Raw genomic sequence first — 13,053 nt, 5'->3', positions numbered from 1 at the left:
CGAATCTAATTATATGGTATGGAGAGGAGACACGCTCGTAAAATAAACACATCGTTCTGTAAATTTGTTTTCGAAAGGAAATAATAACACTATTTTATCAAATATAGTTTTTAACAAATAAAGGCAAAGAAAAGAAAAATAAAGAAGCGGAAAAAAGAAAAAAAGGGGAGAAAAAAACATCAATGTAGCACCAAGTGCTTCAACTGGTCGCACACCACAAGGTTCAACGGAACCTTCTGAAACAAGCCAACATGCTCGCGATGTTACCGCGGGCGATAGCGAGGCTAAGGCGTTGGGAAAGCCAAGCGCCCTCACGGGCATCACCTGACACCTCGGTGAGGCGAGCTGCCAACGATGGCAAGAACTTCGCCGTTAGTGGTTCAGTCCCTCAAAACGTCTCAAACGCCACAGGTTAGAAGAGATAGTTCACTGCCAGGTCCCGATACTTCAGGGTTTTGTTCCATTCGACTACGGAAGCAGTGACCCTCCCATTTACCGGAGCAAAAGAGTCACAGACTGACATAAAACTTGCAATCAAAAGAGTACAAGTCGCCTGCCAATGCTTGTCACTGGAACTTACTGTGACAATCGAGAGAGAGAGAGAGAAAGAAAGAAAGAAAGAGAGAAAGAGAGAGAGAGAGAGAGAGGAAAAAGTTTTATACAAGCTTCCGCCATTTAAAACTAACCTTGTACAGATTTCCTAATATTTCGTTTCTTGTATTTTATAAAATTCTATGGCGATGGATGCAGTGAAAAGTCCTATCCACGTACATGCAGAGATGAAAGTGTGCGAGTGTTTATAGATCGGATGGGCTGAAGTGTATGCTCAAATATCATGTACGTGGCACAATCCCTCGCCACCAATTGTTTCTCTTACGAAATGCACATAGATACTTTGCTTGACCCAAAATTATAATCTAAGATGCATCTTGATTACGCGACCATACCTGTACCATGTAATACGTTTCTTAACTTTATTTAAAAGATTTCTTTTATCAAGTTAACATATTTATTACTTCTTAAAGGAGAGAAAGATAGTCAACTGCCTCGCAGCCCCACTCATATACATTCCCTGCGCCTTCAGAAGACAGCAGATAAGTGTGGACATGTGGACGACTTGAATTTGGTATTGAAAAAAAAAGCCGAAGTAAATATGATAAAACCTTGGCAATATGGGGGGTCTGAGCAAAAGCCTATTGTTACTTACGACAATTCATTTCATCAGTTTGGTCCAGACAATCAAACATCCCATCGCAGACGAATTCATTAGAGATACATTTGCCACTTCCGCAGACAAATTCGTTGCCTTTACACTGGTATGCTGGGGGGAAAAAAATTACTCTTTTTAAAATTTGCATTGAAATTTAAAAGGAAATTTTGTTTAAAAGTTGTAAATACAAAACAAATTGATCTTTTAGTTGACAAAAGCATTTAACATTTTAGTTTTTCTTTTTTTTTTTTATCTTAATGCTAATGATTCTGCTAGCTCGCCGCATTTGAAACCTTTAATATTCTTCCTTCACAGAATGCGATGAGCTGGCAGAAACGTTAACACGCCGGGCGAAATGCTTCGCGGTATTTCGTCTGTCTTTACGTTCTGAGTTCAAATTCCGCCGAGGTCGTCTTTGCCTTTCATCCTTTCGGGGGTCGATAAATTAAGTACCAGTTGCGTACTGAGGTCGATCTAGTCGACTGGTCCTCTCCCCAAAACTTTCGGGCCTTGTGCCTAGAGTAAGAAAGAATATTCTTCCTTCACAGATGGTTCCTGCATTGTTCACTCCTGTAAAACAAAATGACATACAGGACACCCCACCCTTTATCAATGGCTCTGATATATATAGTGGAGGCGCAATGGCCCAGTGGTTAGGGCAGCGGACTCGCGGTCATAGGATCGCGGTTTTGATTCCCAGACCGGGCATTGTGAGTGTTTATTGAGCGAAAACACCTAAAGCTCCACGAGGCTCCGGCAGGGGATGGTGGCGAACCCTGCTGTACTCTTTCACCACTTTCTTTCACTCTTACTTCCTGTTTCTGTTGTGCCTGTAATTCAAAGGGTCAGCCTTGTCACACTGTGTCACGCTGAATATCCCCGAGAACTACGTTAAGGGTACACGTGTCTGTGGAGTGCTCAGCCACTTGCCCGTTAATTTCACGAGCAGGCTGTTCCGTTGATCGGATCAACTGGAACCCTCGACGGAGTGCCAACAACAAAATGATATATATATATATATATATATATTTAATATTTTACGTCACCTGATAGACTTAAAGAAGGTAAAAGGGATTAATGAATCATTTTTACTGTGTAGTGAAAGTGGCAAGGTGGCAAAAGAGTTTTACAAGAACTTACTGCAGTTGTGTTCATCCGAACCGTCTCTGCAATCCATGCGACCATCGCATTTGTACTTGGAATCAATACAGTCGCCATTTTGACACTTTGTTTCGTTTGCTTTGCATGTTGCTGAACAATTGGAGATGAGACAGTGGAATTTCCCATTGGAACAAGTACTACAAGAGAATCGAACGCAGAATTAATGTTTAGGATCTTATCATACATTACAAGGATTTATATGAATTTTAATGGTTTATTCTTTTATTATTTTACTTGTTTTGGTCATTTGACTGTGTCCATGTTGGAGCAACGCCTTTAGTCGAACTACTCGACTCCCCCCACCCCCAGGACTTATTCTTTGTAAGCCTAGCACTTATTCTATCGGTCTCTTTTATCGAACCACTAAGTTACAGGTACGTAAACACACCAACATCGGTTGTCAACTGATGATGGGTGGACAAACATGACACACAAACATATACATATATATACACAACACACGACGAGCTTCTTTCGGTTTCCACCTACCAAATCCACTCACAAGGCTTTGGTCGGCCCGAGGCTGTAGTAGAAGACACTTGCCCAAGGTGCCACGCAGTGGGACTGAACCAAGAACAATGTGGATGGGAAGTAAGCTTCTTGCCACACAGCCATATGTATACATATTAATAGTTCAAGACGTAGAAGGCACATGGCTTAATGGTTAGGATATTTGACTCCCGATCATAAGGCCATGAGTTCGATTCCTGGCAGTGTGTTGTGTCCTTGTGAAAGATATTTTGTCTCATGTTGCTCCAGTCCACTCGGCTGATAAAAAGGAATCGTACCTGTATTTCAAAAGGACCAACCTTGTCACATTCTTTGTCAAGCTGAATCACCCTGAGAACTATGTTAAGGTTATGTGTGTCTGTGGAGTACTCAGCCACTTTCACATTAATTTCAGTGGCAGGCTCTTCTAATGATCAGATCAACTGGAATACTCAACGTCGTAGCCAGTTTATATACAATAGTTTATATATAATAGTTATACAGTTTATATATAATATATACAGTTTATATATAATAGTTTATATACACATGCTGGCTACATAATTGGAGATTGCAATGGTTTATATTAAACGCACATAGCTTGAGTAGAGTTGATGTTTTATATACACATGATAGTTTATATAGATACAATGGTCTATATACACATCTTTCTTCTTTCTTGCCTTTAACCCTCCAACGCGGAGTATAGGCCACTTATAATTGAATTCCATGTTGCATAATTTTTCGCTTCTGTACTTATACTCTGCCATGAATGTCCCCCTTTCTCTAGTTCCTTTTGTGTTGATCTACGCCACGAGTTCTTAGGCCTACCAGGATATATATACATGCTGGTTTATAAAGATATAATGCTTTATATAGAGGTAGTTGTTTACACATAATTGATGCGAGCATAGCTGTGTGGTTAAGGAGTTCACTTCTCAACCACATGATTCTGGGTTCAGTCTCACAGTGCAGCATCTTGGCCAGGTGCTTTCTACTATAGCTTCAGGCTGACCAAAGCCTTGAGCGTGAATTTGATTGGTGGAAACTCCATCATGTGTATATGTATGTGTGAAAGTGGTTAAGCCTCTTTTGATAGACAAAAGGGAAAAACTTATTTTAATTCTTTCATTAACTCCAGAAATGTTTTTTTGTTTCTATTGTGAACTTCTCAACAACACAGATCTCTCTCTACTTGTTTAAGTAATGATAACAGAACCCATAATTAAAGTACAATAATGTACACCAGTTCACGTAGTGAAATAGAATGTCTACACTAACTTAACTATTCTTTTTGATGAGGATGGCAACTCTGAGTAGTTTATTCCCTTAACAATTCTTTTTTTCTCTCCTTATATTGCAAGTACATTTAAAGAAGGTATGAACATCACTAAGTTTCATCTGTTATCTACAACATGTCATGCATGAAAAAAATTTTCACAAAAATGTGATGGAAACCATACCAATTTTTACATTCCGATGTGACTTTTGCTCCAGGTGGGTAGTACTTGCCATTATCATAACATTTACACTCAGATGCAGGGATGCATGATTTACCTGGTAATATTATATACAATATTAGAGTTAGCATGGCAAATATAGAACATATATGAGGGTTAATATGACAAGAAAAGAGCAGATATCAGGGTTAATATGACAAAAATAGAACAAGCGGCAATGTTAGTATGAAAGTAATAGAAATGGAATCAGAGCTAGTTTGATAAGAATAGAACTGGTATCGGTGTTAGTTTGGTAGATATAGAACTAGTATCAGTGTTAATATAACATAAATAGAAGAGATTGTGGTGGCATAGGCTTTTGGAGTGAGACTGATAGTGATGGTATAGACATTTGAGTTAACTGAGATAGTCTGGTCACTAAAAGTAGTATAATGAAGATAGAAAGATCTTTGACTTCAACTCATCTTAGTATTATTAGTGTTGAAATAAATATTGCCAAAAAGAAACCAAGAGTTACAGCAATAAACTAATTGGTTTTAAATTTTGGCACAATGCCAACAATTGCATAGGAAGGGGTAAATTGATTACATCAACCCCAGTACTGCATCAGGGTATTTATTATTATTATTGTTATTATTCTGAAAGATTCACGGATAGTTCTTAATTACCAGTTATTCTTTACTTGAAAGCAGGCAATAACAAATCACCAAAGGTTTCAAGTAGTCCCTTCTCCTGCGATTCAAAGAGACAATACTCTCCTTAGAATGCAAGTCGTACCCAACAATGCCATCTTCTGGATCACCTCGAACCTGACAGAAGCTCCAATATTCTTTAAATATGTTTTTCAAAGCCCTTGGAAACTGCTCCCAATGCTCCAATTATTATTATTATTATTATTATTATTATTATCTTTGCACAGCTTCTAACGCTGGAGATGTACTATGTTGCCAGCTGTTCACTACCAGTGAACTAAGGTAACACCCCTTATTTTTCGAGCACCTTGCGGAGTATTCGAGCGGTTCCAAGCAGTGCTGTTTTCTACAAGTGCTCCACCCTTATTGCAGCCCCTATTATTATTATTATTATTAGTAGTAGTAGTAGTAGTAGTAGTTGTTGTTGTTGTTAAAATATGGTAAGTAATTGCAACAACTTAAAAACTGGTCCTCATCGTACAAGACATATACACTCGTAAGACAGGTTCTGGTGGAGAGATGTGACACACAAACTATGGAACTCGTATAGAACTTGATGTGACAGAAATAAAAGAGACATCGTTGTTGTGAAGGAGAAGGACAGAGGTCTAAACACCGTTGTGATATCTGGGTGGAGTTAGTGAAGACTTGAAGTAGCTTACCTTCTTGGACATAGCCTGATGGACAGAAACAACCTTCAATACAATGTGTTGACTCACAAAACTTTTCTGGTTCATCTCCAATGTTACGACATGTTGCTTGGCAAGGAGGACCACAAGAAACGTATTTGAAGCCATTTTCACACTGTATAGCTGAAATTATGCAATTGTATATAAATATATATATATATATATATATATATATATATATATATATATATATATATATATATATACCGTAAATCCTCGAGTACAGTGTGCCCTTGAGTATAATACGCAGGGCATTTTTAGGGAGCTGTACCTCTGAAAAACCTAAACCTTGTGTATAATACGCACCCCTTCTCTAACTTGAGTCAAGGAGGTCTATATAACATCTTTGGTTTGTAAACATATATACGGTAACGTTTTTTATTATTATTGTATATATAACATAATGCAAACGTGTAGCTTTTTTGTGCTCTTTGTTTGCAGAAAATAAAGAAATAACAGTAATAACGTCAGTGAAAAATAAATATTAAGTAAATTGCCTTTACATATTTATCACTTAGAGAATTTTGCTTAGAAAATATTTTTCATTTTTAACCTCGTATATAGTACGCACTAGAAATTTCGACCTTTAAATTTTGGGGAAAAAGTGCGGATTATACTCGAGGATTTACGGTATATATATATGTATAAATTTATACAGAACGAGGACGGAATAAACAGGTTTTAATTACAAATTACATTTTTTTTGTGCAGTGGAACACACATATATGTATGTGTATGCATGTAAATGTATCTGTATGTGTGTTGAGGCAATGTGTCCAATGCCAGTGTCGCGTACCTGGCACCCATGCTGGTGGCACATAAAAAGCACCTGTTGAACATTGGGCCTCACAGAGGCAATAATGTGTTCAATGCCAGTATCGCATAACTGGCACCTGTGCCAGTGGAATGTAAAAAGCACCAATCAAATATTGCACACAGTCATCCCCCCCCCCCTTGATCCACAGTCTGTAATTTCTCTTATCCTCACCTTCTTGTACCTTGAGAGTGTCCTCTAGTACCTTATCCCAACCTTTCTCTTATTTCCTTCAGCCATGTGTCTCCTCTATAGCACTCTAACATACTTTTTATGTGTGTAGATGCATGTGTATGTACAAGTGTAAGTAGGTGTAATGTTACTTACGACACAAATGTTGGTGTCTCCATTTAACATGGTGACCATTTTTGTTGCATTCTTCCACAAAATTTGCAATGGCTGTACAGAGACATTCACAATCTCCTCCGCTGTCACAGCTTCAAATAAATAGAAAGGAAATAAGACATAAGAAAAGCGTCATTTATTTTGTTTAACTGTCCAAGTAATTTGTTGTAGTTTAGTCATTAAGTGACTTATGATCAGGCGTGGAGGCACAATGGCCCAGTGGTTAGGGCAGCGGACTCGAGGTTTCAATTCCCAGACCGAGCGTTGTGAGTGTTTATTGAGCGAAAACACCTAAAGCTCCACGAGGCTCCAGCAGGGGATGGTGGCGAACCCTGCTGTACTCTTCCACCACAACTTTCTCTCGTTCTTACTTCCTGTTTCTGTTGTGCCTGTAATTCAAAGGGTCAGCTGAATATCCCCGAGAACTACGTTAAGGGTACACGTGTCTGTGGAGTGCTCAGCCACTTGCACGTAATTTCATGAGCAGACTGTTCCGTTGATCGCATCAACTGGAACCCTCGACGTCGTAAGCGATGGAGTGCCAACAACAACAACTTTTTTGAGATGCATTGGATCCAGGACTACATTATAAATAAACTTTATAGACTGCATAATACTGTATGATCAGGTATGGTTTATTAGCCCCCAAACGCCATGTAAATGTTTGCCCTCTGAGGGGTATATTGACCACTTGTTGAGAATCACTGTTGAAGGGAGTCACTCAAAATGCTAGAAATTGTAAGGAGCTGTTATTTTGACGACACTCTTACTGACTTACAAAAGGAAGGGCACATTGTATTGATATATAATCTATGATGAAAATCGTTCCACGTCCAGAATGATTTTGGATCATAGATTAGCTTGATGTGGGCTGACCTAGGGCTAATTAGCAATATAAATAGCGCAAAAAGAAAAAAACAAATTTACAAAGAGAAAGAGAAGAGAGACACACACAGAGAATAAGAAGATAGAGAGAGAAAGGGGAAGAAGATTTAGAGAGAGAAAGAGAGACATACACACACACAGAATAAGAGGATCACAGAAAGATGAGAAGTCATGAAGAGTAACTCACAAAGAGAGAGTGAGAGAGAGAGAGAGAGAAAGAAAGAGAGCGAGGAAGAAAATTTAGAGAGAGAGGGAGAGAGAGGGGGGAGAAGTAATGTTAAACTTTTTGGTACTAACCTCATTAATGTTGGTGGAATTGTGTATATGATTTAATGACACTGTAATATTCTACAGCTTGTATCAAGAATGAGACAAGATAGACAAGTGTATATAATCAAATGCGGCATGCTACCATTGGTAGCAATTCTCCATTATTGGTTGTGAGAAGTAGTAAAAAAAGTACTAAACTTACCCACAAGCATCGTCCATGCAGTCCTTGTGGTATATTCTAGCTTTGTCTTCTGATATTGTTTCTCTGCATGCCTTGAAAAGTGGTCCCATTATAATGGAACAGGATTCTTCTGCCCAGAAACGCCGTTTATTGCCCTAAAGGATGAATTTAAGAAAAAAGTATCTCAGTTGTTGCTGTTTAACTCTAGATCATCTCTAGTCCAGAAGACCCATTATCAAAAGCGTTCCATTTGTGACCATCATGTCCATCTCTATATTAGAGACTACATGAGACTAAGATGCCTGGCTAAACATTGGGACTCACAGAAGGAATGAAGGGGGACCAAGATTCTTGGCAGTTTATCATGCTTGAAAAAACACGCCAAGCTAAGTAAAAGCATAGTTACCCTTGTGTCCAGGCCTGTCCCTTGCAACCCTCTCCAGCTGAGCATCCCCAGCCTTATGGGGTCATGGGTGATGGTACCACATAAAATGCACCCATGCCAGTGTTGTGTAAAAGCACCCAGTATGCTCTGTAAAGTGGCTGGCATTAAGAAGGGTATCCAGCCATAGAAACCATGCTAAAGCAGACAAGAAGCCTGAACAGCCCTTAAGCTGGTCAGTTCCTGTCAAACTGCCACCCCTATGCGAACATGGAAAACAGACGTTTAATGACGATGAAGATGATTACAATATAAATGGAGAATTGGTACTAACAGAGATGTTAATCAAGATATTTAGAGCCAAAACCAATGCCTTATTGACTCACCGAGAGGAAAACTATCTTAATTGCCAAAGCTACAGAAACCACAAATCCTAAAACTACAGTCCTTAATATGTCTTTCTACAAACTACGAATCCTTAGTTGCAATAATATCTTAGAATGTGAATGAACATCTAGAAGAAAACAACCAGTTTCCAGAAGAGCCAAGGTCTGCTGTAAAGGCTTGTATGGTTGGAAAGGTCAATTACTGATCAGGAAAACTAAAGATTGCTGAAAGAAAAAGAATCTGAACATGGTTTGAATTAATTACACTGTGTAACAAAATTTTTATATTTTTGAAGTTGAATAATCCCTTGTTGGCCTCGACACCTTTTTTGTTGTTCTTGCTGCTGTTGTAATTGATGTTGTTTCTATCAATAATTCTTTACCACAATCAATCAACTGATGATATGATAACATATCATCGCAATTTCTTCCAAAAGATTATATTGTTGTGAGGCATGGGATCCAAAATTCTCCTTTTATCTTCAGTGGGACATTGAATTGTGAAAATCATTTTTTCACAGCAGATATATGCCATCTCTACTCAGCCGAGCCAAACCAATCCCTCCAATCAAGCATAATAGCATCAAGACCTGTTTGCTACTGTATAGCGCTATTCTAATGGTGTAGTGTGGATATTTCTTTAAGGAATGTATATAGTTATGAGAAGTCAGTACTCAATACTTAATAAAAGAATTACTGGTAGATTCTTTTAATTGTGATAAAATACTAAAAATATGGTTGGCTTTTTCCAATCACAAATGGGGAATATATTTTCTAGAAAGTTATAATGGAGTCTGGGAAAATTGTGGTGGGGCATGAGATCCAGAATTTTCTCTTTTTTTTTAGTGGGACATTGTTTTTGTCTGTTCCTTCTCAAGCCATGCCTGGCTCATAAGGGCCAGTTTCATTGGTGTATAGGTACCCCACCTGGACAGGACGCCGGTCCGTCACAGGTGATCTGCTAGATGCAGGAGGAAAGCGTGAGAGAAAGTTGTGGCAAAAGAGTCAGCAGAAGTTTGCCATTTCCTTCTGCCAGAACCACTTGGTGGTTAGGTATTTCATTCATAAACACACACACCACCCGGTCTGAGATTTGAACCCATGATCCCTCGACCATGAATCCGCTGCTCTAACCACTAGACCATGTGCCTCCACTAGTGGGACATGGAATAGTGAAAATGTCTTTTTCACAGCAAACAACCTCCACCTCTACTCAGCCTAGCCAAACCAATCCCTCCAGCCAAGAATAATAGCATGAAGACCTGTTTGCTACTGTAAGGCGCTATTCTAATGGTGTAGTGTGGATATTTCTTTAAGGAATGTATATAGTTATGAAATATTAAAAATAAAGTTTTCTTTCCAACCATCGGTAGGGCATAGATTTTTCTGGAAAGTTATTGTAGGACCAGGAGAAAAACAGGTTAGCAAACATTGCTATTAAGTATTCCTTACCTCACATGGAGAGAATTTATCTGCGGGTTTGTCTTGGTTAATCCTGGGGCAGTCATTTATTCTCCAGCTATGACCAAACGAAGAAGCTTTGGACAGCAGCATCCCATCTGGAGAAGCAAAGTCATCTTCTGTGTCGCCATTGTAGTTACCACAAAGTCCTTCCACTTCATTTCTCCAGGTTTTGTTCAAATGGAGATAAACCCTGGTCCCTGTTAAAGAAAATATCAAAAGCAGATTAAAAAAAAAGAAGAAGTAAACTTCCTTCCTGAGTCAAAGACTCATAAACAGCCAGTTTCCTGGTTTCCATAGCATATATCTTCCTCACCTGGATGGGACACCAATCTGTCACAGGGTGACTCACTTTTGCCAGCTAAGTGGACTGGGGCAATGTGAAATGAAGTGTTTTGCTCAAGAACACAACATGTTGCCTAGTCCAGGAATCGAAACCACAATCTTAAGATCATGAATCCAACATGTTGACCACTAAGTCACATGCCTCCACAAAGCAGATTAGATTAGTAAAATATAGGCTAAGGATTAACAATTAACAATTAACTTTATGCTTTTGTTATTATACTTGGGGATGATCATATTTTGCCAATTAAACACATGCACTATATATTTGGTTTCCACTTCAACTTTATTATTATTATTATTGTTATTATTATTATTATTATTATCATTATTATTATTGAGAGAGCAGAGCATGCTAGCAAAGTGACACTGGGGTAAAATATCCGAAGCCCATTATACCCATCATGACTACCCGTCTGATAAGGGTACGCCAGGCACATGCATCACAACCATATGTGTGCGACATGGTGATCTCATATCAAGATAAATAGTGCATGAATTTGCAGGTGGGGCCAATTAGAATTTTCTTCAGGTCGAGTAGCCCATCCCGCTCAAAATGTCCCTGTGTGTGTGGACAGAGTGAGAAAACAACTGTCTCAGGAAAGCAAAGATAAGTGTGTGTGTGTGTGTGAGAGAGAGAGAGAGAGAGAGAGACAGAGAGAGAGAGAGACAGACAGACAGACAGACAGTGAAAAAGAGAGAGAGTGAGTGAGAGAGAGAGAAAGACAGAGTGAGAGAGAGAAAGAAAAAGATAAAGAAAGAGTGAGAAAGAGAAAGAGAGAGAGAGAGAGAGACTGACAGACAGACAGCCAGAGAGTGAAAAAGAGAGAGAGTGGGTGAATGAGAAAGATAGAGTGAGTGAGAGAGAGAGAGAAAGACAGAGTGAGAGAGAAAAAGAAAAAGATAAAGAAAGAGTGAGAGAGAGAGAGAGAGAGAGAGAGAGAGAGAGCAAAATGATGCAACTGAAATTACTTACCAAAATCCCACTGAATAATCAAACCAAACCGAGTTGCAATGTGTAAGAACATTCCAGCCGTGTAGATGCTGATGTCAACCCCGTTGTACTCATTGTTTTCCAATCCAACATCATTCACACTTACATTGCCTCCATGGATTAAATGGATTTTAGTTTTCCAGATTTTAATATTCACAGATTTCGTACATGTTACCCCTGATGTGCCACACTTGATGTTCTCCGCTGATATAATGAAAGTCTCATCTTTTGACTTGGATAAAACATAGTCACAGGATCCCATAAATGTGAAGTGTTTGCCATCAAATGTGGTGTAATGAGGATCTCCTGATGCCCAACAGGTAGCTAATAAATATAAACAGACATATAAAATGCGTGTGTGTATATATATATATGTATACAAGATATAATATTTGAAAGGATTTGAAAAGAAAATAGAAGGTTTAAAAAGGTAACTGTTATATATATAAGGATTCCATAATCCTGTCATTATCATTTAACATCCGTCCTCCATGCTTCATGCTGGCATGGATTGGACACTTTAACAGAAGCGGCAGGCAAGCCAGAGGACTGCACCAAGCTCGGCTGTCTGTTTTGCCATGGTTTCTATAGCTGGATGCCCTGCCTAAGGTCAATCACTTCACAGAGTAGACTGGGTGCTTTTTACATGGTACCCACATCAGTGAGGTATGCTTTGGTATAGTTTTTATGGCTGGATGCCTTTCTTAATGCCAACCACTTCAAAGAGTGTTATTATAAGTTGAAGAATACATACTGTAAGGTGTGTGTGTGTGTGTGTGTGTGTGTGTGTGTGTAGATAAATAGATACATAGCTAAAATTAAAATTTAGGGTTCAGCAAGCATTGCTTCACCACACACCAAAAATTAGTAATAGCAGCCAAAGCTACCATTTCTCTACTGTCTCAGGAGTCGTATTTTTGGTAGAGAAATAGTAGTTTTGACTGCTATTTCTAATTTTCAGTGTGTGGTGAAGCAATGCTTGCTGAACCCTAAATTTTAATTTTGTCTATATAAATTTACCGAAAATGGTTTTTTAACACACCAAACTACTTGGTAAAATTATTAATTAATTAATTATTAATTTTTATCCTATATCTGTATAGATAGGATAGCTAGCTAGATAGATAGATAAAAATAAATAATGTAAAAGCAAAATATTTGGCATCACTCAAAGAAACATTTAATTTAGGTGGAGAATATAAAAAGATCAAGTCTCTTTCAGCTGTTTTTAGAAAAGCCAAATATGTGGATCATGATATTGTATGAGGATTATATATATATATATATAT

At 38.4% G+C, this 13,053-nt stretch overlaps 1 protein-coding gene across 1 annotated transcript in view; it reads right to left on the bottom strand.

The window, feature by feature from the left end:
• The window catches only part of LOC106874879 (SCO-spondin), a 68,590-nt gene that overhangs the window by 10,784 nt on the left and 44,753 nt on the right, over window positions 1-13,053 (bottom strand). Inside the window, exons 21-28 of the mRNA XM_052977248.1 lie at window positions 11,747-12,088; window positions 10,417-10,625; window positions 8,218-8,351; window positions 6,843-6,952; window positions 5,675-5,824; window positions 4,324-4,417; window positions 2,351-2,508; window positions 1,208-1,321 (exon numbers count right to left, since the gene is read on the bottom strand). Of these exons, the coding sequence (XP_052833208.1) occupies window positions 1,208-1,321; window positions 2,351-2,508; window positions 4,324-4,417; window positions 5,675-5,824; window positions 6,843-6,952; window positions 8,218-8,351; window positions 10,417-10,625; window positions 11,747-12,088 (1,311 nt within the window). The remainder of the gene's footprint in view (window positions 1-1,207; window positions 1,322-2,350; window positions 2,509-4,323; window positions 4,418-5,674; window positions 5,825-6,842; window positions 6,953-8,217; window positions 8,352-10,416; window positions 10,626-11,746; window positions 12,089-13,053) is intronic.

The sequence above is a fragment of the Octopus bimaculoides genome, chromosome 27 (assembly GCF_001194135.2).
Source record: "Octopus bimaculoides isolate UCB-OBI-ISO-001 chromosome 27, ASM119413v2, whole genome shotgun sequence".
In the NCBI taxonomy this organism is placed as follows: domain Eukaryota; kingdom Metazoa; phylum Mollusca; class Cephalopoda; order Octopoda; family Octopodidae; genus Octopus; species Octopus bimaculoides.
Note: the sequence above shows the minus strand (reverse complement) of the source record. Positions and strands in the feature narration are given on the sequence as shown.